Source organism: Chiroxiphia lanceolata, chromosome 14 (assembly GCF_009829145.1).
Source record: "Chiroxiphia lanceolata isolate bChiLan1 chromosome 14, bChiLan1.pri, whole genome shotgun sequence".
NCBI classification, from domain to species: domain Eukaryota; kingdom Metazoa; phylum Chordata; class Aves; order Passeriformes; family Pipridae; genus Chiroxiphia; species Chiroxiphia lanceolata.
Genome location: NC_045650.1, coordinates 15,203,264 through 15,229,480, shown reverse-complemented (window position 1 = coordinate 15,229,480; position 26,217 = coordinate 15,203,264). Strand labels below are relative to the sequence as shown.

The window sequence follows — 26,217 nt, the reverse complement described above, 5'->3', positions numbered from 1 at the left end:
GAGCAGTCCGGTTCTATAGCCCAGTGCTGTGCCTGGAGAGCAGCTGCCCTATATATGGAAGGCAGAAGATTTGAGGGAAGCATTGCACACGGATTTACTACTGTTAGGAATGCCTTCGGGAACATACTTAAAATGAGAGGGGATCGACCCTTTTTCAGAAATAAAAGTTACAGAAATTAAATCTTCATCACAGGACACAACATCACCTTGCCTGTCAAGTGAGCGTGATTCTTCCCACACCAGGCAGGACTGTTGCAAATCTCACCTTTAGTTTATTCCACCTGTCTAATGAGGTGGAGTGTTTTGTTTCACCTAAAGCCTGAGCTAATGGCAAAAGCATTAAATGCAAATTGCACCTTCAGGACCCCCCTTGAATCACAAAGCACAGCTTGCACTGCCGTTGATGATGGCTTTATCTCACTGTTGTCTAAGGCTTTGGAATTATAAATGTTTGTGTTAGATGTGTACTTTCCCTTCCGTGTAGTGCAGTTATTTGTATTACATGTGGGGTTTGAAACAACTCAAATATGTGAGTGTAGAAACAACAAAATCTCTCCAGATGCACAGGTATGTGAGAAGTGAGGGTAAGTGCTGGTATCATTGTAAAAGATGTGGAGATCATTTCATTCTCAAAAGAGGTAACTGTGAGTGGATGCACAGAGAAATGCCCACTGAAATCAGCAAGAAAGCTTCCAATTGTTTCAGCAGCTCAGGTCCAGTTATAAAAGAAAATAAGGATTATTCCGAATATAGAATATACTAAAGACAGATTTCAGAGAGGAAAGTTCTACTTTTATTTTAAAAAACATTACTGATGAGCACTGAGATACCCAAACAGAAATGTGTTTGATGCATGAGGCAGTGGAGAGCCTGGACCCGATGAGATCTGCAATTGGCATTGGAATGTGGCAGAATGGGTGCTGGGAGGACATCTGCACAAAGGAGCCTCCAAGAACAGGTGAGCACAGACAAGGGCAGGGTTTGCTCCTTTAGATTTGCATCAGGAGCCAAGGGAAAGTTGTGTACAGATGCATTGGAGAGGGAGGCAAAGCAGCATTAGAGGCTGCATTATTTCTCTTACTGTAAATAGCTTTTCGTTCAGCATGGAAAGACAGCAGCTCTTCCTGGGGTTATTTGCTGTTCTTGCGTGACTGCTTGATGGTTCAACTCGTTAATGGACCAGGTTTCTATTAAAAGTGTTTAGTTGTTTGACAGCCATGTGGTTCACAAGCCAGGAACTTACTATGTGCTGGTGAAGGCTGCTGCTGCTTTCCTATATGGAGATATACACCTTTTTAAGAGGTAGTAAAAATTCCTCCTGATTCTTGGATTACCCTTAGAGTTAAGCACAAGCCATTAGCAAATAGAGGAAATGTACTTGAGGTTAATTCTCCTTCTCTCCCATTCAATCCATGAGCTTCTGCACATTTTAGGGAGAAAAAAAGTTTGGCCTCTTTCAGAAAACCCCAAACCAGTATGTGTCAGTGAGAGATCCAGACCACGGCAATGTGAGATGTGTCTAGGAATCCCTCTGTTTTGGCACAGTGAAACGGGCAGTCCTGATGAGCCAGTGTTTTCTAGAGTTGTCTTGGAAGGGCTGCCCAAGGTGCTCCCTCCATCCAAGCCCCATCCCACTTGGCACCCCGGCACCCCGAGCCCTGGGAGCAGGGGCACTTGGTGATGAGCAGAATCTCATCTTGCACAAGTGCTTGGTGAGGAAACGTAGTGACACGGTGTCTGATCAGCTTGCACTGCCGTTCTTGCAGGGGATTGATGTCCTTGGCTGGGCTGAGGAATGGACCTCACACTTTGCTGTGGATGCAGCTCACTCCCAGAAACCTGGCGAGTCCTTTCCTGCAGTGCAGCTTCATGTCCCACACCAGAATCGCTGTATCGTAAATGAGCAAAGTTTATTTTCAGGGAGTTGCTCATATTGACACTTCTGACTTACTGTCTGTCTTGTTACAGAATAGATTTGTCTCGCAGAAACCAGGAAATGCTGTGTAAGGGTGCAGGGTGCAGCTGGAGCAAAAACTTCCTTAAATCAGAGGTCTACCCCAAAGTCACTCTATTTCTCCCACGTGTTATTTTTTGTGTCTTCTTGTGTGCTAAGGGAAAGTGCTTCAGATTGAATTCAGTATTGTTAGTCCTTCATTGGTCATGACCAAATATAATACAGATTTAATTTTTCAAAAATGACCAGCAGTACAGATGGCAGGATCTGAAAGACACTGGATGATCAATTAGGACCTCTAGATTCTCCAGTGCTTCAGTAAGGCATGTTTTCTTGGCAATAAATAGAAGCTACGAAAAGGTAAGACAATTATTGTAAAAACAAAGGACTAAACCAAGAAGGAGATTTTTTTAGAGGATTGATAAATTGTCATACATTTTTCCTTCAGAGATACACTTATCTGTCCCTGTTAATATATAATAAATGGTGGTGAAAAAGAGGAAAATTGTATTTCAACTTAAGGCCTTTAAGAGGAAAAGAGGAGTAATTTTACTAGAGAAAGACATGCTCTATCTGATTGCTATTCCTTATTCCTTAGGACCATTAGGCTGTCATTTACATGTGGATAAAGTAAATATAAAATACTGCCAGGTTAGAACAGTACTATTTTACATCCATTGTCCAAACGACTGCACAAAGAAACAAGGTGAAGGATTAGGTCTGTGTTGGTTTTCTGCCTTGGATTTTTTAATGGAAAAAAAGTGAAGATGACTAAAAGGGAGAAATATAATAGCTGAAACCTCTGTACAAATGTGCTTAATTATAGTACACCTTTTTCGTGCATCAGCACCTCTCATGTCTGTACGGAGCTCAAATAATATCAGTTCTGTAACAGTCTTTACACTGGTACCAGAAGAAGAAAAAACAGGGGTTTTAAGTTTTGTTGATCTTACAAAATTCATTCAGTTAAAAATGCACAGCACATTTTATATTTGAGTACAAATAGGTATAAAACAGGCCTTTTTCATTAAAAAAAAGAATATACAATTAGGCAACGTTTTTGGCTTTCTGTTTGTTTTTGGCTCCAGATCTGACTCAAATGTTTGTGTAAGAAAGGCTGCACTAAAAAGTGCAAGGTCAGGTCCTGCTGTGCTGCTCAATGTGTCATGGAGGGAAGGGGAAGAATTGCTGCGATACATAAGGTTGACGTTTCCTGCCCATTTCCTATATCATGTCTGGTAAATCTAGTGACTGAAGCACGGGAAACCAGGTACATTTTCTCTGCAGTTTCTGCAAGCAATTTCAATAGAAAATAAGTTCCTTTTGAAGAACTGGAGCTCTCTTCCTCCAAAGCAACCACAGTGGTGGGATGAGGTGTACAGGGCTGGGTATGTGCCACAGTATGGAAACAATGGTGCTGGTGAGCACTAGGAGAGACTCTACTGAAAATTTGCTTCAGAGGAGAAGTGGGCCTTCTATTAGGAACTTGGGAATGTGAGACTGGTTAAATGCTTGTTGGTCATGGTGGTTGCAGTGCTGTCAGGGACCTGGCAGAGCTCTGAATAAGTAAGTATGGAGGTGAGGGATTGCAGCCTTGGTAAGCACTTGGAACTACTGAAGTTAGTCCATTTGAAGAAGTTTCATTTCCTTCTACAGAGCAGTACCTGACAGCCTCTGTGCCAAGGTGAAATAAAATGGTTACCCCCAGCCACTTCTTAGTGGTTCACCTGTTTCAGTCTCCATTGCATTCGCAGTCAGTCAGTGCTTCTCAGCTGCAGTTCAGCTACTTCCACCTGAGGGACTGTCATTTCTTATAGAGGACAGTCACCGTGCTTCAGATGTCCCTGTTCACCAGCACTGAATAAGATAAGGGGACTTTCTCTTGGTACAGTTTCACTTGAGATTGCTGAGATGACCTGGGTGCAGCACATGCAACGTCCTGCTGAGGTCCCAGCATGGCCCAGAACAGTGGGTCACATTAACATAGTGCTCACCCACACTAACTAATCCCAGAACAGCCTCGGTTTGGAATGTCTGAGCCCCAGGGAAGGAATATTGTCCAAAGTGATGAAGTGATCTGAAGCATCTCTGAAATGAAGTGAACCTCCTCTCTTTCTGTAGGGTTAAACTGGTGCCCCTTCAATTCCCTGAATGCCCTGAAACTTGAAGGTGGACTCAACACGGTGTTTAGTGGCAGATCAGAGCACTTCCAGCAAATCCAAACTTTTGTTCCCAGGTTGCAAGGTCCTTGCATCCCTCCAGTAACACTCCATAGTGCCATCCGGACATGACAGTTTCCTGATCGTTGCAGCAGTTGTATCCTCACTAAACAGTAACAGTAGCTGAAAGAGGAAGTTCCTCCCATTCTTTCAGAAAAAAAATGAAGCTGCTCTCTAGCTCTGTGCTTTGGGAGAATTCATAGTTCATTCAGGTTTGCAAAGTTTGGTGTGAATGGTTGCGTGGGCAGCAACTCACCATCAGCTGCCATCTGGGCAAGCCAGCTCCTCCTGCCCCTTGTCCTCAAAGGCAGACAGGACATTCCCATTTCTGTGCCCGTGGGTGGCTGAAGCCCTTTGGGGAGGAATGAGAAAATTCTCAAGAAGTCACTGGATTCAGTGACAGCTGTGATAAATTAATATAGCAAAAGAGTTTTACCTTCACTTTCCAACACTGGAAGAAGAGCATGTTCTTGGGCTTGAAAACTTTTAGGGGAAGTAGAGTAATTCTTGTGGGTAAACTGAAATGTCATAACTAAAAGGCAGCAACAGGTTTTTTCATCCTAAACTAGATACATACAGTTTAAGTGCTCTGACCTTTCAAGAATATGTTTGCTCAACTCCAGACACCGTGTCTGTATTAGAAAATGGAAGGGTGATTTACTGTTGATGTTCAAAAGCATACATGAGTTTTCCTGTAATACTGTTGTTTCTTAGCAAAGGCTAAGTCTTGCAACCCACAGTTCCCAGTTAAGGAGCCCTTCCTGGGATGAGGACCATACCCTAAGATGTCAACCTTGTACTCTGGGTGGAGGAAAAGCCCCTACTCTTTTGAAAGTTTAAGTACTTTAAGAAGGAGATCAGGGGAAAAAAAAAAAAGAAAACAAAAAACAAACCAAACAAACAAAAACAAACACAGTGTCTGCAGGTTTTTTTCTTTTTTCTTAACCTGATGCTCAGGTTATGTAATGTGAACACTTTGGACAGATAACTGTGATACTATTGATTGAACATGTGCTATGCTTACAAGGGAAAAATAACTCTGACCAAAAAAAAAGAAGAAATGCAGATGAATATTGCAGACATAGTGCACAGTGTGTGCTGCTGCCTGGCCACTGCCTCCTGTGCATCTCAGCCTTGCCCTGATGCTGTTTCCCCAGTGTTCACACCTCCCAGACATGGCCATACCTGTGGCAGGGTAGAGGAACTAATGAACACAGTTTGTTTGGAAAGTCCCATCATCATTTAAAGAGTTTTAATAACAGGTGTTTGATAGCACATGGTAATGAGAGAGAAGATAAGTGAAATGTGGAAATGAGGAGCCCATTTGTGAAGCACTCACAAGGTCTAAGGTTTTCAGGTTATCTTGTCACCTTGAAATTAAATTGGAGCCAAGTGTCTAGGCTCATCTGCAAACCTCAGCTAAGGCACTTAATGAAAAAAAAATAGTTCCTTTACATGATTCCCTTCCTTTCACCATTAACAGGATATATAGGATTCTATCAGTACTTCCTCTGTAAATCAAGATATTGTCTCCATGTGCAGCTCCAGCTCGGTGTGGAAAGTATTTCATATTCAAAGCTTCGAAGGTCAGTCATCTGATTAATGCTGCCATTCCCACGATGAGTCTTTTCTCTCTTTGTGGTAACCCTGTAGTTCTGAAATGCCTCATGCAGATGACACTGAAAGCATTTCCTATGTACTCAGACTTGACCCAACTGCTACAGCAGAACTGGGGGTGCTGCAACCATTGCAAAAGTTCCTCTAGGGAGTGAAGGAACAAGCTCCAGCCATCCAGGAGGCTTGCTTAAGACAGACCCACTGCAGCCAGCAGTAAGTTTCAAGGCTGTTTTTGCCCCTCTGCTGTGCATCTTCCTAGAGTTTTACAGAGACCAGGACCACATAAAATATTCCCAAACCGAGCAGCGTGCTTCATCCTGTGTATTCAAACTACCTCCTCTGTTATGACAGATAACTGCAGTCTGGCTACAAAATCTGTATCAGGGATTGGTAACCCTCCAGGATGGTACTTGGCACTCAAGAGCTAACACATGTTTTTGTTACATGAGCATGAGTCTAATAAAATGGCTCACTGGTTTAATATGCCCCTTTGTAAAAACAAGGCGCAGTTGGGTTTAGAAATTGTGATGATTTGGCAGGTTCAATTATTAACTTCTCTTGCAGGGTTAAGCTTTGACCAGAAATTTGCCATGAACTCGCAGGCACATCCTGCTAGGAAACAACATGCAGAAATCCTTCGCTGTCCTACTTGATTTATCTGCACAGTGCAAACTCGGAGTGTAGAGCAGTATTTTCCCTGGAGGAAGTCACAGCAAGCTCCATCACCACGCCAGAGTAGCATGTTCTGAGGTTTTATTGTTTTAGTACTTCGATATAGTTCTGCTCTGCTCAAGACCGTGCATTGAAGGAAACTTTGGCAGGTCTTGAACTGGCGAGTTTTATAGTCCACTTTCACCATGTTTTGGGAGAAAAGTTGGAATGTGGTGAAGAGCCCGAGCTATGTTAGCTATGCAGTGTCCTGTGGGATTGTTTGTGAACACAGCAGCTAAAGATAGAAGCGCACCACAGAGATGCTAAAAATATTGTCCAACTCTACGGTGGTTGTTTAGCATTTGGAGCGCTATAGTTGGCCTTACACAGACAAAGGGAAGATGCAGTTTTGCAATTTGAATATGCAAATGAAATCCTGATCTTGCAAATGTGCAATCATATGCTTGAATCTAAAAAGACCACTTGTTTTCCTGAAGTTAAGCATTGGCACGATTAAGAGTTTAATCAGTCAAATACAGTGTCATCAGAAGTCAGTGTGATTGCAATGCAATGCAGACACTTTGCTTCAAAAAACAACCAAAAAAAAATCACATTGTGTGATTAAGATCAGATCTTTACATTCCACATGTTGATACTTGGAACCATGTTGTCTGATAAATCATCTCTTATTAACGCAGTAGGTTGCAAACAGTTTCTTCTTTACATTTATATGCATGATTTAGTAAACAGTATTTTAATATCGGTGGGAACACATGCTATGCTTCATAGCTTTCAACTGTGTGACCTTTCAAGGCAGAACAAAAGCCTTAGAAATTAGAGTTTACATAAAAACTGAGAAGTGTAGAAAGCTTAAAAGGATGTGTAATTCACTTCTGCAGCAAGAACACTATTTTCTCTAACATTGTTTGCACAAGTCAGCATTTATGTTGTCAATTTGCAGTGATGAATGTGTGATTAACATTGCTTCTAGGACAGAGGGGAACTGGTATCTATAGCAAGTGGAGAGGTTCTCTGGTTAAAACCCAAGTAACTTAGGCATTGCATATTCTGCTAGAGAGAATTTCTCCAACTCCTGTACATTTTTTTAATTCACTCCTTTCGTTAATAATAACGAATGAACAAAGAGTGAACTCTCATCCCTGATAAGTCACTGTCCCAAAATATTTATGGAATCATTTAGGTTGAAAAAGACCCAAAATCATTGAGTCCAACTGATTTATTTCATTGAGGCCAGGATTTCAATGGCTTTATACAGGATGAAGGTGTCGGGGTGCAGCCTGTGTTTGGCTTGGGGTTTTTAGTACCACTGATGTGCAGAATCCCCTTAAGGTCCCTGGGTAAGTAACAGTTACTGTTCAAAGAGCATGTTACAGGAGCCAGAGCTGTGTGCTGGTCCAGGAGGAAAGGTGTGTACAAACACCATGTTGCCAATGAACAATGTTCCTGTTCCAGTTGATACACACTGAGAATTGTGGAGGTGCTAGGTAGACAGAGATGAAAGTGGTGGGATAAAATGAAGTAGTGAGCAACAAATTAAATATTCACTCTTCTGCTTTACAGAACATTTCTGCTTCTGTATGTATGCAGATTTCTCTCTACACCTAGTGGGTCACTCACTAGATTCATCTTTTTTCTCTAAGTGAGGCTTGGTTTTTTGGTTTTGTATTAATCAATATCCTGTTTATTGTTTCATTTTCTGAAAGGCAGAGGAACATCCAGGAGGCTACAAAGGGCAGGAGAGGAGCTTTGGTACATTTCCTTTTCTTGCCCATTTCTCCCATCCATCTTAAAGTTGTGTTCCAGTTTCTGATACCACTTATGAGAAGCCTCAAACTGCTCTTTTAAATGTTTAGGTCCCCACCAAGCCTAGAGGAGAGCTCTGGATGCAGTAAGGCAGCGCTTTCCAGTACAGACAGTCGGCAGGAGGGCACTGGGCTGGCAGTTGTAAGGAGACTGGTGGTAGCATTCGGGTGCAGCCACACAGGGGAGGCTGGACCTATTATTCTTTGGGAGAATAAGTGTGAGTACTTCAGCTGTTGGAACAAAAATGCCCTTTTCTTCAGACTGAAATCCCATTGTTTCTTACTGTTCTGTGAATTTCAGAGCTTTTTGTCCCTAGTTTTGACCTAATTGGAAGCTTTGCCTCCAGGCTGTTAATTCCCCAACCATACCTTTTGACAAAATGGCACCAGTAGTTTGGTAAAACTGCAAGAGCAAGTCTTCTGAGATTTTAAAAAATAATGCAATATGTAGCAGAGAAAAGAGTCAACCCGGGGTTTATCTGGTTATCTAGTAAATGGTAAACTTACCACATAATTTAGGAACATGTACAGCCTTTTTCTTCTACTTGTGGTCATTGCATAACTGTGCCAGTGTTAGGGGATGAAAAAGAGAAGAGAAAAATATCTTACAAATCCTGGGAGACCCAAGTAGCAAAAACATCCCTTTTTGCTTAGTGGAGAGGAGCTGCAATTCTCCAGCCTGGCTATTGCCATGAGAAATTAATGTAGTCTACAAAATTACTGCAAAGTGTTCCACAGGACTTTGAAATTAATGGACTATAAAAAAAGATATAAAACAATACTGCTGGTATTAAAACTGAGGTAAGATGAGGTAATACTGATAGAAAGGCGTTGAGTCTAAGATTGATCTTGATTTATAGCCAGATAGGAAAGAAATGCTCTTGCACTACAGCTTAAAACCAAGAGGCAGAGAACTTGTTCTGTCTTCAGCTGTCTAGTTAATAACACTTGTCATTAAATGGAACATGGAAGTTACAGCCAAACAATATGTGTGACGTGATTGCTGAAGTCTTCAGATGACTAATTGCGAGGCATCTGTACAGAGATCTCCTGCTAGCAGCACAACACCGGAGCAAGCAGTAGTCCTGTTCCTCCAGATCCATTTGTCAACAGCAATCTTTCTCCTGGAAAAATTTCCATTTTAGCAGTGCCGTTAATACTGAAAGCAGATGAATTGCTAAGGAAAGACAAGATGGGAAGTCTCTGAACATTTGTTTTGATAGGGCAGATCTCTGTTGGTGCCTCTGAAATGAGTCTGGTAATTCTGTCTGACCTGAAAAGTAGCAATGCTGCTGGTTTGGTTTTTTTTTTTTTTTCTTTTTTCTTTACAGTGAATGTTACTTGGTCTCTTGCATGCAGCTGGCTTGTGTGGGATGGCAAAACAGGTATATTCTTGATTGTCTTTTTTCTCCTCAGAACTGGTCCTACACTGATCTCTTCATGCGAGCATTAGTGATGTTTCCTGTAATTTTACAAAAGGGTAATTAGAAAAAACTTGTTCACAAACTTGCTGCTCTGTAGCCTGTCAGTTGTTCCAGTTTAAAGCAGGATATAGATCACACATATGTCTGTCATTATGAGCATAATTGCATTCACACAAATCAGTATGAAAAAGTATTTTCTTCCCTTTAATTTTTTGTAAAAATTTAGAAATTTTAGAAATTTACCTTAGGCTCATAGTAGTCCAGGTTGAATTTCCTGTTAGTTTCTGTGGTTGAAGCTTATTGTAAGATCACAATTCAGTTCCGGTTTTGTATAGTCATGACGTTTGACCTTCGGGATTTTTGTGCTTACCAGCTAAACGGCCAGGTCTGCAGTCACCTTTTAGAAGTTCACATTTATCTAACAGTCAAACAAGAGACCTGTTGTACTGCAGTGGTGTCACAGGAAAAGGGGATTGATCATAGCTCTGGAACCACTGTGCAAGGGAGCAAAACCCCATGTTGTGGTCTCTGGCGACACACACGAGGTGGGTCTGTCAGCCCAGACCCCAGTGGTGTACACAATTCTCCTGGTCCCTACAGCTTTGCATTCACAACAGGGAGCGTGGAATTTATTAAGGCAAAGCACACACCTTGTTTTCTTTTTTCCTCTTTTAACACAGCTTGAGGTCCCTGATTTACTGAGGGAATAACTGGAGAAGATCTCAATGAGTGGTGACAGTAATGGGGCAAAGGATCACAGCACACTCCTATCAAGTCAACTGATGTATGCTGATGGGAGATCAAATTCCCCTAATGCAGCAGCAGTGTTTAGGAGGTGTTTTATGTGTGCACAGCTTAAGTAGCAGTTTTGAATCCTTTTTAATATATTTGTTTTAAAGATGGCAGATTTCATATTGCCACTGTAAATTAGAAACTGGGAGAAGCTCTAGTGTCAGGTAAAAATAATCCACATAATGCATACAAGCTAGCTAAGAACCAATGTCCTTTCGTGGTTAAAGTGACTGCTTACATCCCCGGTTCCTCTTCCTACATCCTCCCTTCCAGTTGCCTGTTTCTGTGAGCATGATGAATAGAAGGAAATCCACCCCGTGAATTTTCCCTATTCGTAATCCTTTCTCCACCACCACACCTCATTATAAATGGATCTGCCACCTTTCCAGCCTAAAAGTACCCAACAGCCCCCAAAGCGGACTCTGCTCTAGCACTCCTTAGCTGAGGAACTGGGGAATTGTTTTTTATAAGCACACTGAAACCTGTCTCTGGTAGCTTGGAATCGCAGTGTGATCTCTATGTCCATCCATGCTGAAATCGCTTGAAATCAGAAGGGTCAAACAGCCTAAAGCAGTGGGAAGAATGTGATTTTAGCTTATGTTTAATCTTGGTGTGGAGAAAGTGAATGGTAGTTTTAATTGCTTGAGCCTCCTTGAGTTCTCCTTGTAGACTGAGATGTGACTTCGATAAAGCGCAGTTTATGTTCCTCCTGGTTAGGTACTGCTTTGGCTGCTCACCGGTTGGCAGGAGGCATTTTTTCTCAGATTCAGGTATATAATGTGAGTGTCTGTTACCAAACTGCAGCCAGCATGCGGGAGCAGAAACTTGCAGATGTGCTAAATGCACTTACTGCAGTGCCAGGTCTTGCTGTAGTGGAATGGGATCATTGCCCATAAGCGTTTGGGCTTTGCTGTTCACGTGCAAGCCAGCCTGTTACCCAACACAGCACGTCTGCAAGGAACTGCTGCCGTTTAAGAGGTAATATTATATCAGATCCACTTTCCAGCCTTCAAACACACAGGCACATTCTCACCTCTTTTTCACAAACTGTCCTCAAAGATTAGTAGGACACTAAAATCTATCTAGAGTGCGGATAAATGAGCAATAGAGAGCACAAAACTTTCCAAACTGTGAATTTAAGGCACAGGAGAAAAAATTGTGAAGTTTTCTTGTTTTATATGGAAAATTGCCAGTTCCATTTTCTCATTGCATGACTGTTTTTGTCAGAACAGATAGAAACATTTTGGGCTGATGGGCAGATAGGTCTCGCTGAAGCTTGTTGAAGCCACAGAGGCTGAAGTCTTGATCGCTGAATGCTGCAAACAGTTTGCCTCTGGCAAATACATACTTCCAGTTTTGGCAGTGTCTAGTGTTTGAAAGAGACAGAGAGTGATAGATTCTCTGGTCAGTTCAGTTGAGCAAACCTTAAACTCAGGTTTTATACTTTGCAGAGAGTAAAAACAGTTTGCAATATGCCTTGAGAAAATACTGGGAAAAAAAGAAGACTTCTACTCATCTCGGGCTTTTGCCTTCCTCAGCCCTTCCACCAAAAATTAAACATGCTCTCTCTGTCAAAATAATTCAGATATGTCAGATCTTAGCAGCCTGTTGGTGACCTGGATTTCCCAGGTGTTTTTACTCTGAAAGGCAAAGCTGCCACCACATTAGGAATCCCAGAATCTGTGGTGAGATGGATGTTTTCCCCACCTGCCTCATCTCCTTTTACCATCATTTCTCTCTTTTCTTCCATCAAGTAAACAAAAAAGCCAACACCTGCATTTTCCCAAGAGTTACAGGAGTCTTGAGATTGCTAGTGAAAGAAGGTTATCTGACTCCCATTCTGGATATCCCAGTCATGGATCCATAAAATTCAATTTATTAAATCAGGAGAGTCTGCAGCAGTGATGCTGGATGCCAGATAAGGGGCAAGTGGACCAATTGCTGAGGGGGGATGCAGATGGCAGCATCCCCCTGGTCTCAGTTCTCACTTGGAGTGGCTGCGTAGGTGTGGGAATCACTGCTGTAGGTTGGATCTGTCCATGGCAATGAGTGGGGTGGGGTGATGCAGATCAATAGTCAGCACCTTGCAGTCGCTGTAAATCAAGGCTTGACTCGCTGACAGGCTGCAGGCACCGGGAAGAGGCACAGAAATACCTTGCCTAACATTTTTCCTCTCTCATTTCTGCGTTATCTTGACCTAAATAGGAATCTTCTGGTGGAAGGGGGGGTCACTGTGAGGCTGGAGAAGTGAGACTCTCTGGTGCAGGATGCGGTTGCTCCTTTCTCCTCGATTCCCACCTGCAGGTGAAGGTGTGAGTGACAGGTGGAGAATTAACAGGGCTGGCAGGAGGGCCATGGGGCAGCCTGGATCACAGGGAGAGCTGGGGTGGCAGCTGAGGACAGCTGATGTGTTAAGACGGGAGGAAGGCTGAGTGCTGGCCAGGCAGGGAACCAGTCCAGAGGTGTCCCTTTGGTTGGTTGTTAAAATCCAGTGGAACCACCACAGTGGGTATTTATTAACCATTTTTTCTCTCTGCTTCAGTTTTTGTCACTTCCCACCTTCTTTCCTCCCTTTGTTGAGTAATAGTAAGTTACTCAAGGCCAGCACCACCTCCTGAGTCTGGAAGGTGCCTGAAGCCCAAGGTCACCCAAGCAGGCAGGGCACAGCCAAGGACTGGTTTCTCTTGCCAGGTCTGCCTTTCCCTCCTTGCACAAGAGGAGCCTGTGGAGCACTCTGCCCACACGGAGGGAATCAGTTCTGTGTGGACTGGGAGCATGTGACAGATTAGCTGTTTGTAACCACAGCTGTACAGCTTCCGTGGACAGAGCAGCGTAAACAGTTATTATTTGTTCTGGTTGTGCTGCCACTGCGAGCTAACAGGGCTACTCCTGTGTGACTCGGGTCTTTCCCAGAAAGAAAGCCTGCTGGTTTAGAGAGGATAGTAGTGCTGGGATCGTGGCACTCTTCACTTCTAAAAGCAAACCTGAGATAATGGAGAACTCATAATCGGGTATTCCCCGAATCGGAGGGCCTGCCTTTGTTTCCCAGGTATTCCCAAACAGAAGTTAGCTTGTGCATGCCAGTGCATTTTAATGCATTTTGACAAGGTCGCAAGAGCCCCTTTGTTGCTTGTCTGCTTTGTCCTTGCTTGCACATCTGAATGAAGCTTTCCCATACGGAGCTATAGGCAGCCTCAAGCCAGCTTAGGAGTGTGTGTGTGAGTGTGTGATGCATTTCTAAAATATTTCTCTTCACTTATCAGGTATTCAGTTTGAAACACAGCTGCCCAATATACTAATCAGCAGAGAAAGGGGAAGAACATATTTTGGTGCTCTTCTCGTTTCTGTTGATTTTGTCAAATTGTGTAAGCCCTCTTGAAAAAAAAAGGAGAAAGGGTTGGAATAAATTGACTCCTTCCTGTGGAATCTGGGGCCAGATGAAGAAAATGGATAGTAAAAATGTTTTTGGTAAGGGAAGAGTTTACAAAAAGATAGGCTTTAAAGAGGTGGTCTTGAGTCATCTGGGAATACTGCCTGAACATTCTGCAACAAGCAGCTTCTTGAGTTAGTGAGGTCAGGAGCTCCAGGCCCTAAAAGTTGTAGTGCCTTGGTGATGCTCTCCTGCCACTGTTGTGGTTGGCATGTCTGAGCTAGGCTGTCTCCCAGTAACATGAAACTGTGTTGCTGTCCCCTGCACTGGTCAGGGCTGCCACAGCAGCACATGCATGGGGAGCAGTCACTGGGAGCTGGGCAGGAAACTGCTGGCTCCTCACAGCCAGCACCAGCCCGGAGAGTGCTGTGTGGGAGTAACAACCACCTGGGTGTCCGTGGGGAACGCTGAAACCAACCTCTCAGCCAGCCCAAGGAGGGATTTCTGCATGTAGTGGATACTTCATACTTAAGTGCCTGGTGAAATACTGTTGTCTGTTTTTTTCATTGGTGATGTGCTTGAAACAGAGGGCTGATGGCACCCAGGTGTCCCTTCTAACCAAAATTATTCTGTGATTTGTTTAGTTGCTTTAAGGAGAGTTATCTTTTTCTCTCAAGTTGGGTCTGTAGTCAAATCCGTCTTAAGCAAAGCAGTGCTACTAAATTCTGTGGAGTTATATCTGCCTGCACTGGGAGAAATTGGTCTTCTGGATTTTATGGTCCTTCTACAAATACTCACCTGGGAAACAGGAGTCTTGATTTTCAAGAGAACATGACACTCAATGAATTTCACTCCCTCTCTTACAGCCAGGCTTCTCAGGAGGGCTAAGCAACAGCATCCTATTTAAAAGTCCTATCCCAGTTTTGGAATGCCCATGCCATCTGAAAGCTATGGCCTTATTTTATCTGTTTATATCTAGTAATAGTCTTGGGGAAATGGAGTTTTGTTTTCCCATCACATTTATTCCCCAGTGCAACAGTTAAAAAAATATTTTTCAGAGTGTTTAGAAAGCCCACATTTTTCCCCAGTAACTCAGAGCACAGGAATGTCCTATGGCAAAGGAAGAGCTGGCAAGGACATGCATGCCAACATGTCAGCTGGCCAAGGGTGGGAGATCCCCCACCACTTCCTGCCTGAAGGTTCCCAGGGTGCAACTTGGGAACGCACTGTGTTTGTTTTGGATGTGTGAAGCCCCTGTAAAGATTCTCTATACATGTCTGGGTTTTAAATATATGTAGTTATGCTCTACCAACATGTTTCAGCCTACGCAGGGCAACATCTGTTGAAACATGCAACTCTGGCTTAGTTTTAGCAAAGAAAATGAAGGAAAACAATTTCATCCATCATTAGACTAACACTTGCGAGAAGAGTTAAGCCTTGTTCCATTTCCTAAAGCTAAGCAAATTTTGGCCTCATCAGCCCAGAGGAGTAAGCAAATGGCTGATGGTTCAGCAGTGTCTGGCTGTGGTGCAGGGACAGTCTCTCCCAGAGAAAGCAGGGATCCCAACCCTGCCCAGCACTGCTGCCCAAAGAAGCATTGGAATCAACTCTCCAGTGTTTTTTGAGCACAGCCCGTGTCAAAGCAACTCCATGAGAGATAACTCTTAGGGAGTAAAGGGAAAATAACCATGTGAAAAGGGCTCTGCCCTAATGCCAAAGCTGCTGTGTCTGTTGGTGGAGGGTAGATGAACTCCTCCTAAAAGCTGATCAGTAATCTGCAGACTTGCCACGATGGTCGTGAACAAATATATTCTTTCACTCTCCTTCAAATGTCTGTGTAAGCTGGATACCAGCATGGCAATGTCCAATACTAACCCCAAACTGCATCTACAGCCTAAGCAACTGATGGCACAAATCTGCCATGGTCGCTCTGCCCACCAGTTTAGAAATGAGTGATGAAAGGACACTGGTGTGAGTTCAGCTGAGTGAGCCACCAGGCAGCTCTCCCACGTTCCCAGGTCAGAACAATGTACATTTGTGGGCGATTGCCTGAAGACAGGCTGAGTTTAGGGGTGGCCAGTAGCTGTTTGCACAGTGACCTTCATGTGCTCAGTGCAGAAGGAGCCACACATGGTGTACCCACCCTGTGCCCTGCAGCCTCCACATCACACATCCTGTGACACTGTTATCTGAGAGCACCAAAGTTGCTGCCAGTTGTGGAGTGATTTAGGCAAAACTGTGATGTGTTTAAAAAGTAGTGTAAAATTTAGAAATTGGTCATACCCAGCGCAGCCCTAGAGTGGGTCTGGTTATGCTGGGGTTAGGTGGGAGGGATTCTCACATCTCTTATTAGATGTGAATATCGTTGATGGCACCAGATGACTGGCAGCACTGGGAAATGTAGCCCAGAGCTGGGAGAGGCTCTACTGTGAGCTGGCTTAGAGGAACCACTGTTCTTTAGTTTTCCCATTGCTGATCAGATACTTTTCTAAATGCTGCCTCCCTCTATTGATAAACAAGGTCATAATGCTTATTTCCCTTAACTTGAAGCAACAATGTTAATATCTGATTAATCCTGTGACATACAGGTCATGCTTGTTAAAACTGAAAGCCGTGGATGATTCTATTTGGAAGAGATTGCCATATGTTGAATTAGTATGAGAAGTGTTGTTTTCAGTTTCACTTTCTTTATGTGTAGAAGGCAGGTTCCTTTTCCCTAAGATTTGTGGATTTACAACTCCACCATGTCTTGTAGATGAAGATATTTATATAATGGTGTTTTGAAAACACATCCATTTTTATGAATGAGTGGCAGTCCTTCAAAGGAGCAAAGCCCACAATGCCTTAGACTTAGAAGAATAAACAAAAATTAAGGAGTTTAGCTGTTATTTACTCTTTCTGGAATCTAAAACATCTGTGATTAGGAAGCTGGAAAGTCTGTTTAGATAGATAGCTGAGAATTTGTTTTGTTTTGGTTTGTTTAGAAAGTATGCCAGTTATTTCAGATGTTCTGCCTATAAAGAATATAAAACAATTTAGTTGTCTCAGGTCTGAATTTAATCCAAATCACTGGCAGAAGGTCACTAAATTCAGTCCAGAGTTTCATTCAGATCTACCACTTAGACCTAAAAAATGTTACCATAAAAATGTTGGCATGTTTGTTATGCAGGGAGTATAATGTCTTAATTGAAATAGAAACTATTTAAAAAACTTCTATTACAGTTCACATGACAGACAGTGTTTTATAGCTTTAACATCTGTTTTAAGGCCAACACATGAGATTTAGCCTTTGTCTGATTATAACTCTTTTGATTTCAGTGAAGTAGCACCCATTTAAATCCTGATTGAATTTGCCTCACATGACTGGGTTTTTAATTGTATGATTTGATTTTTTTTTTATCTCCAACCCGGTGTTGCAGTATGGACTTCAGCACACATCAGAATAAGGTCAATAATGGATCCTTTCTTCTTGCTTTTATATTTCCACAGTTACAGGGATCCATTAAAAGAAAACTGGAAGATGACAGCTCTCCTGCCTCCAGTGGCGTGCCTGATGTCATTTTCCCAAATGACAGTAAAAGACTTTGTCTCGATGACGTAAACCTTGCCATGGGCCAGGGTGCCAATCCCAACGTGGCGTGTCCAGAAATGCAGAGTTCTCCGTTCTCCACCGGTCACGGCGCTTCTTCCCTGGGAGTCGCGGGGCATCCGGTGCTCCTGGAAAACAATCACATGAATGGAGGTGGCATTGGCTCCCCGTTTTCAGTGGCACCCAACACGGAAATAAATCAGAAGGGGTCAATAGCAGGGCAAACCAACAACATTGTCCACTACGATGAGAAAGGAAACAGCTTGCAGTCTGTGGACCAAGAGCTGCAAGATCTGTTGGAAGAGCTGACGAAAATGCCTGATCCTTCTCCCAATGACCTGGATCTGGAGAAGATTTTGTGCAGCAAGGCTGAAGATCCGCTTGGTCTGAGTCATTCTCAGCCAAGCATAAGTACCACTCCAAAGTCCTCCCCACAGACTTCACACTTGGAGAACCATGTTGCTAACAAAGATTTTTCTCCGGGCTGCAATCCAACCAGTGGAGGATCTCCTCAGATGAGACCATCGTCTGCTGGAGCCAACTTCCAAGTTCCTCCCTCGAACAAACCTGCTGCATCGCCCATCTCTACAGCAGCTCAGAGCAAGAACCAGCCACCACCGATGCTTCCAGTACCCCTGCCCAACATGCCCGGCTCCAACTGGCACGCTCAGCAGCTAAAGCAGCTGGCAGCAAGCAAGCAGGTGTCTGGTACTAAGCAACAAGTACAGGCTCCCAGCTGGCCAACTATGTCTCCTCCTGGTCTCTCTCCGCCTTACAGGACAGGATCATCCCCACACCACCAACCTTTCAGTCCTCAAAATGTCATGGTGTCTGGCATGCCTGCTAATAATTTACCGGGAAACAACATTCAGAGTCCTCAGAACACTCTGCTTTCAAGCATGACTTCCAGCAGCACCCCATCCAATGGCCCCTCTCCTCCTTATGGGTCTGAGAAGCATTCCAGTCCGGCTCTGAACCAGCAGCCCTTCAGCCCGCAGAGCTCCATGCTGCCTGCCCTGACAGCAGCCAGCTTACCAGCCAACAACATTAAAAGTCCACAGAACAACATGGTTGGCAGCATGGCCTCCACAAATACTGGACCTTCTCCACCATACAGGCCAGAAAAGCTGTCAAGCCCAGCTCTGCATCAGCAGCCTTTCAGTCCTCAAGGTACATTAATCTCTAACATCACTCCCACCAGCAACCCCACAAGTATGCAGAACTCGCTTTTTAAATCAATGACTACAAACCAGACCAAAAATATGAACATAATTATGCAGCAGCCATCCAGTAGCTTACAGCCAGGTCTGGTGAATGAGAGCCCTGTTAACCAAGACCAGTTTTCTTTCAATAACACCAAACCACTGTCTCACTTTGCCTCAGAGTCAGCTACTCAAAAGATGTCCCCTCTGACAGCAGGACAAGGACAGCAGTCTCTCATTCACTATCTCCAGCAGCAGCAGCAGCAGCAGTCTCCAGCCACACAGCAGTCCCAGCAGACCAACAACAGCCAGTTTCTCCAGCAGCAGTTCCGACAGCTGATGCAGCCACATCGGGTGCAGAGGCAGATGCAGCCTGCCACGCTGCCATCTCAGAGCAGACAGGTGAGAACATCTCTTCTGTCTTACATGGCTTATGTGAAAATATTGAGTCATTTATTTTTTATTTTTACTTTCCTTTGTGTTTGAAACGTGATGTCACTAAACTTCTGGGGTGTGTGCAGTGTATACATGGACAAGGCAATAACAAGGTTCTGGTGTTATCAGAGTAACTTTATTTTTTTTCATATACTGTAATATACTGTATTATACTGTAATATACATTTAATATACTGTCATTCCATGCATTGTCTCTTCCAGTCCAGTGGAGAACTTTGTGCTAATAGGCAAAGCACATTTCATATCACTAAAATAATTTTCTTTTATGTGTATAGGTGATATTCTTATTGAACTTATAAGCTGTAGAGATACTGTCATCGCATTTTTCCTGTCATCCTTTCAGTGGGAAAGGATTCTTTTTATCTTAGTGCCCTTCAACAAATTCATATCCGTGTTATGCTTCTGAGGCTAGAAAAGATCAGGTGGGGTGAGAAGTGAAGTTAAAATATGTCCTTCATGGACAGCAGGTCAAACAGTACAGCTCCCGAATAGCAAAGAGGCAGACTTGAAATACCTGTTACTGGCATTTGCCAGGAGCCATTCCCTGCTTTGGATGAGGGCCATTCCCCACCCATGGTGATCTGCGATACCAATCGAGCTGGTAAATGCGAAAGTGCAGCTGGCAGAAGGGAGGCACAGCCCTGGTTTCTCTCCAGCCACCTTCTCCCTGAGACTCACAGAGAGGTGTGACTCTGCTACTACCCCAGATAAGAGACATGTACTGTGAATGGGGACTTGGGAGCACGGAAGGGCTTGGGGAGTCAGTCTGAGAGCAGCCTGGGTGTGAGGAATAAACAGTTGTCTTTTTGTTAGGAAGAACAGTTGGGAACACTGAGCCTCACCACCAAACCAAGGACCTTGTTAGGGTGAACCAGAACTTTGTAAGCAGAGTCCTCCATCAGTTGTGCACAGAGGCCCTCCATCAACTCCTTGGGAAGGACTGAGACACTTCTCTCCCAGCAAACCAGAGACTGATCTCTGAAGCTCTGCTGGGATCCGTGTGAGAGCTGAGCTGGGGAATGCACTCCAGAGCTGGGGTTTCTTTGCTCTCCTTCCCTGCTAAGTGACTGGTTCTTATGGAGGTGGACTTCTTCAGTGTAGGTGACTTGGTGTTACCTTGTCCTATGATAGCAATGAGAAATAAGGGGGTAGTTACTAAATGTCAGCTTCTTAGTGGTAAATCAATGAGGTGCATTTCCACTCTGCCTCTTTAGGATCAACTCGCTCTCTTCCAAGTTGTAGTCCCTCACTTCATACAGCAGCTTAAAACAGGCAGCAGGGATGAAGTGGTGACTCCCTGAACTGGTTACACAAATGTAGAACAGGTAACAATATGGCATCTATATGCACTTCAAAGGGTTATCAATACAAGGCCCTAATTAAACAAAGACCTGGAGCAGTTTTGCTGCTTTAAGTGCACGAGGACCCTGTTTGTGTTCAGTGAGACCCAAATTAAACACACAGTAGAGGGCCTTGCTGCTTTGGGATCTAGATATATGGATGGACATGCCATGGAAAGGGAGCAAAATGCAGCAGCTTCACTAATTATTGCCCACCAGATGTTTTACTCTGGAGGCAGGTGTGGGTGAAGAAACACATGTACAATGGTTTTTTGCATCTTGAGTGAGGGCTAGTAAGTTGTTAATCACAGTAACATGATCACTTTTGAGCATACATCCATAACCTTTGAGCATTTTTTTGGCTCCACCAGAGTCTGTGGAGTTGCAATATCCCTGTTGGATTCCTGAGGTTTCCTATGCCCCAGTTTTCCCTGCTTTGCATTTGAACCACCTCTGAACCCCCTACATAACTGATTAGCAAAAAAAAAAAAAAGGGGGAGAGGGAGGAGGAGGACAGGGGAGAAAAATTCATGCAGCTTCTCTCTAATTGGCCAAAATAGCCCTTCTTCCAGCAACTTTCCTGGTACTCTGCCTATGCTGCATTTTCAGCTGATTCTCACTGTCAGAGAGAGTTATTCTAAGCTGGCTGCTATCAGTAAAGATCAAGGACAGTTAAGACAATGATTACAGATGATGAGCATTTTACATTTTCAGACTAGTTAGGTAAGCTTATGGTACCTCCCTCGTTTTACAGGGAAGACTTATTACAGTAATTACACACCAGATGACAGTGCTTCAGTTTTACAGTCTGTTGAGCTGCCGAAGAAAGATGGTGGATGTTCAGGAGTGGAGTATTTTGTAGGATTTTGATAACTTCACTGCAAATCTCATAGAGTGCTGAATTAAAAGAAAAATTAAAATGAAAAATTATTGTAGGTGGGAATCTTTGAGAGTCTGAGATACTTGCTATGTTTCTTGGAATCTAGCATGAGGATCTGTCATTTATCTGCAATAAATTTCTTATTTACATTGAGAGATTGATACTGAATTTTGGGCCCAACCTGCTGTGTACCAGTTTTACTCCATTATAGTGAAGTAGCCACGGTGACTGTGGTTTGTTTTCCAGTGGTGTACCCAGGGCTGAATTTGAGCTTTGCAGAACCTCAGTGCCAATTCTCTCCTGAGGCAGGTGATGAGTAGGACTTTTCAAGCATAGAGCAGTTGTTTGGTTAAAAGGCAAAATGTTAAAGATTCAGGAGGCAGGGGAAACAACTTCTTCATCTCAGAAATTAGTAACCTTCCAGTGGAAAATTGCCCTTTTTTAGCCTCATTCACAGAAATTTGCTCGGAGAAAAATAACGGCATTCCCTGGAATGTTGTTTAGTGCTTAAGTGTCGTCCCCTTACTCTGTGTGTGTGTTTGCAAATGTGACTAAAATTTGTAAAAAGAAGGCATAGTACTTTCTTCTTTGGAGCAAGAGGTGCAGCTTTGTACAGAGGAAGAATGTGGATGGTGGCCAGTTGGAGGGAGAACAATAAACCATGAAATTTGATCCTTGTAGCAAGCACAGCAACATGGGGAAGAGAGCAGCAGCCAGGACATAGACCCGGAGTGAGCATTTTGCTGTTGTTTAAATGCATATTAAAACAAAGACTCCACGTTCCAAAAGCAGGGGGTTACTCCTGGTGCCTCACAGCTCTACCATTCCTGTAGTTAATGTATCTCTTAAGTGTGATCAGTCTGTGTCCCAGATCCTCTATTGCCTGGACAACTGGTAAATCTGATAGGGGCTAATCTGCCCCCATCTGAAGCACTGTGTCTGTATTGTTGAGCATTGATGGGTATTGATGGAGGCGCTGACAGTTTGTATTGTGGGGCAGCGCAAAGCCTGGTGGGGGCTCACGCTGCTCTCCTGGGTAAGGGCAGGTTTTCGTTTTATTCCTCTAGGACTGGTGCTTGTGAGTGAAATTGTACTCAAAGGTCTGGACTCGTAAATCCCCAACATAAAGATGGTAGTAAATGCCAGAGAGTCAAAGATAGTCTCCAGAACTATCATACACAGTTTTCGGGCTTAAGATTCTCCACTTAAATTTATTGGCTGTTTCTGACTGCGTGAAAAGCTGCATTTGCCCAGGCAGGTTGAATAGTTGGGCATCTCCCTGATTTTCATGTTTAAATAGTTTGTACTTGCAGATCTCCTATTCTGGCAAGTCAGATACATTGGGCCCAATTCTGCCTTCAGCAATGCTGATACAACACGCCTGCTCCCAGAAGAGCTCTTCTGTTACTCCCTCCGATGTGAGAGCAGACACAGGGCTCTGTGCAGGGAAAGGAGGGATCCCCTCCTCCCTGAAGGCAGCAAAACAAGCTGGTGATCTTTGCAGTTGAAGTCAGGCTGGAATAAAATAAACCCTTTGGGTGGCAGTTCCCTTTCCAAGCCCATATTGATCTGAGTGAAAACTTGGTAGTCCCGAGAAGGAGGGCAGCATTGCCCACTGCTCTGTGTGTGAAATGCTGAGAACCAAAACACAGCCAAAAAGGTTGTTATGCTGGGGGGATGTAGGTAATAAACAGCCATTGTCTGGGCGGGACACACTGTGCTTCTCTGAGCTCCTCTTGCGTGGTAGGAACTTGTGCTATTCTTAGAGCTCTCCGCATTCCTGCTGACAACCAGAGAGCTGCACGCTGGATTGTCAGTGAAGGGTGTATTTGTTTCATCTCCATTGCCAAAAATGATGGTAGAGAAAAAATGATAGAAGAGACACAGAGAAAACTAATATAATTTGCAGTAAAAGTGGCTGTATTTTTACTACATGTGGACTGCATGTGAGATAGTGAAGAACACGCTGAAGATTAAAAAAGCCTTTGAAAAGCAAAGTGTTTCTTTAACTGTGGTAAAAGCAGCAATACATTAACTGAGTTGGAAGAGTAAATTGTAGGTTGCAGAGAAACACCAAAACCCCTGAGCTAGGTTAAATATACTAGGGGGGGAAATGAAACAAAAAATCTTGTTTCTGACCATGAGTTCTCAAAATATAGAAACAAAACTGAAGAAGAAACACACTGTTATAAAGAGCAAACTGACCCAGAGCTTAGATGTCAAAGGTTAAATAAATATAATAGAATACAAAATACAGCTTTTATTAATATAAACAGAAATGGTAATACCACAGACTAATTCCTGGGTGTCATATGTTATGTGAAGTTATTTCTGCCTGTGAAAAGTCAGTGCACTGTGGCTGTTAGATGAGACCATTCTGATCCAGCAGCACTTTAGAAGCTCTGATGCGGGTTGATGAAAAGTTTGGAAAAGCAGAGAACACAGCCCACAGCATCTGGGTACATACAGTCCTCTTGCAAGTACAGGGAAGAACAGTGGTTCATTTGGGATTTCCAAGATGTCACAAGGAGTCTTGCTAACACATAAAACAACCATAGTATCATGTATTATTAATAAGACCAAAAGTACTGGCCACATTTCATCTGCAGTTTCAATGCCTCATTCTTTTTCTTTTAAGTGTCAAACTTATTTTTAAAGCCACTTTCAATGAAGTTCTGCTGGTATCTCCTCTTCTCTTTTCTCTTCTCTCTTCTCTTTTCTCTTCTCTTCTCTTCTCTTCTCTTCTCTTCTCTTCTCTTCTCTTCTCTTCTCTTCTCTTCTCTTCTCTTCTCTTCTCTTCTCTTCTCTTCTCTTCTCTTCTCTTCTCTTCTCTTCTCTTCTCTTCTCTTCTCTTCTCTTCTCTTCTCTTCTCTTCTCTTCTCTTCTCTTCTCTTCTCTTCTCTTCTCTTCTCTTCTCTTCTCTTCTCTTCTCTTCTCTTCTCTTCTCTCCCTCTTCTCTCCCTCTTCTCTCCCTCTTCTTTTTCCTTTCCTTCTTTCTCTGAAAAAAGTTTTTAGAATACTACTCTTTTTTTTTTCTTTTACTAATGCTATGGAGGTGAAAACCAGATTTGATTTCAAAGGGCAGTGGTAGCACAATACCAAAGCAAAGCCTTTGAGGGATGGAGAGCTTTTGAAGGCAAAACAACAAGCCCTTCAGCTAATTAAGTGCCTTTGAATAGATGAATAAAGGAAGCTGGTGATGAACCTGGATTACAGAGAGCAATAAGGCTGAGCCTGGAGTTTGACCTCTCTACAGATGTAAGAACACCTTTTTGAATGGTCATTTCTGAATTTATATTTATCTGTGCACTTGCAAATGAGTTGTTTGTGTTTTTTTTTTTCAAACTTGAAGACTCTCCATTCCCTTTCTCAAGAGAGTTGGAGAGGAGCTTGACTGAAGCTATCGACTGCCATCTTCTCCCTTCCTCCCCTCCCTGTGAATAAATAATGTCAGATAAGTTTTGGAAAGTAAGGAGTAAACTTGTAGAAAGAAATGGGGTGTTTGGCCTCAACATGTCAACAGTAATACAACATTTGCAGAAGTGCCGTGATCAAGATAAAAAAACCTTAGTTCACATCTGGTCTTCTGAGCACATTGCTCTTTTGCAGTGGTTTTTTAAATCGCATGTGTTGTCTTCTTGATTTCAGGTAGTGGAGCCCTTGTAGCCATGTCTTAACCTTCTCACTTCTTTGGCTTGTATTTTAAAGATGTTTACAGGCACTGATGTTTCCAGCAGCTCTGCCTAATGCACTCATAATGCCTTCCAGTTTAGCTATCTGTTGTGCTGAAAGCACTCTTGGACACCACGCAGCACATCATTAGGGGAAGCAATCTGCAGAGGAGAAGCTTGTAAATAGGCCAAACCCTTCTGAACACCATGTGGGGAGCATCCTCTCCCACCCTCACCATCGCCCTCCTTTTGGATCCAAAATTAATGTGGACACTCCATCAAAGCTGCAGCACTTGCCTTGACCCAGACAGGTCTTTCTCTTGGTTATGACCTGTTTAATAAAATGGAAGATGTTATTCCAGCAGTTTAGCATTTAGCATTCCCACAGACAACTCTATGGGAATCTCACACTGGACAAATTAGAGTCCAATTGGAAAGAAAAAAGAGACTTGGGAAGTACTATAAACACCCACGAGGGTGCTGGAGGTGCTCAGGAAAGTCTTTCTCTTCGTTACCTGCAGGACAATGAAGTGATGTATGTGTGGGCTGGTGGAGTGTTGTCCAGGGGTTTGGTGGAGAAAGAGTAAGTAGTGCTCGTGTATTGTGAACATGTAGATGAAAATGTGACTTATCCCAGAGGAATTTAGGGCAAGGTGCTGCATTTTCAGCCTGACAGGCTGCTTGCAATGAGTTTCCAAGTGCCCAGGATAGGGCCTGTGTGTCATTACAGTGTCCCTACTCGACTCCTGGCACAGCCATACACTGAATCAGGCCCCAGCTGCACATTTTCTTGCTGCTTTTTTTTTTTCCAGGTAACCCATTTTGCTTTCTTTATTATTGCAAATAAAAAAAAATCCATATGCAGAAATCTTTAATTTATAAGCAGTTGATAAAAAGGTTTTGAACATCCACGTTTCCTCAACTGCGCCCTTAGATGCAATGAAGTTATAAACATCCCAGGAATCTAGGGAAAGACTCGGCAACCTTCTCACTGCTTGGCTTCAGGAGGAATGCTGTCACTTCCTTCTGTGTATCATTCTTAAAAATAACAACTTGTGGAGTGGTTAGTGATGGCTAAGGCACACCACTTGCATCCTCACTTACAAGTCAGCACACCCATAATTCTTACACTGCAGAGGTGTGTTCATGACCTGGCATGCTGAGGAATAGCAATGAGGAAATGGTTTCCATGACCCTGTTGTACACCCAACTCATTTCAGCTGTGCTGT

At 43.3% G+C, this 26,217-nt stretch overlaps 1 protein-coding gene across 1 annotated transcript in view; it reads left to right on the top strand.

Annotated features, from left to right (window-relative positions):
• MAMLD1 (mastermind like domain containing 1) overlaps nucleotides 1-26,217 on the top strand; it is an 83,126-nt gene that overhangs the window by 30,325 nt on the left and 26,584 nt on the right. Inside the window, 1 exon segment of the mRNA XM_032702212.1 lies at nucleotides 17,340-19,043. Coding sequence (XP_032558103.1) covers nucleotides 17,340-19,043 — 1,704 coding nt within the window.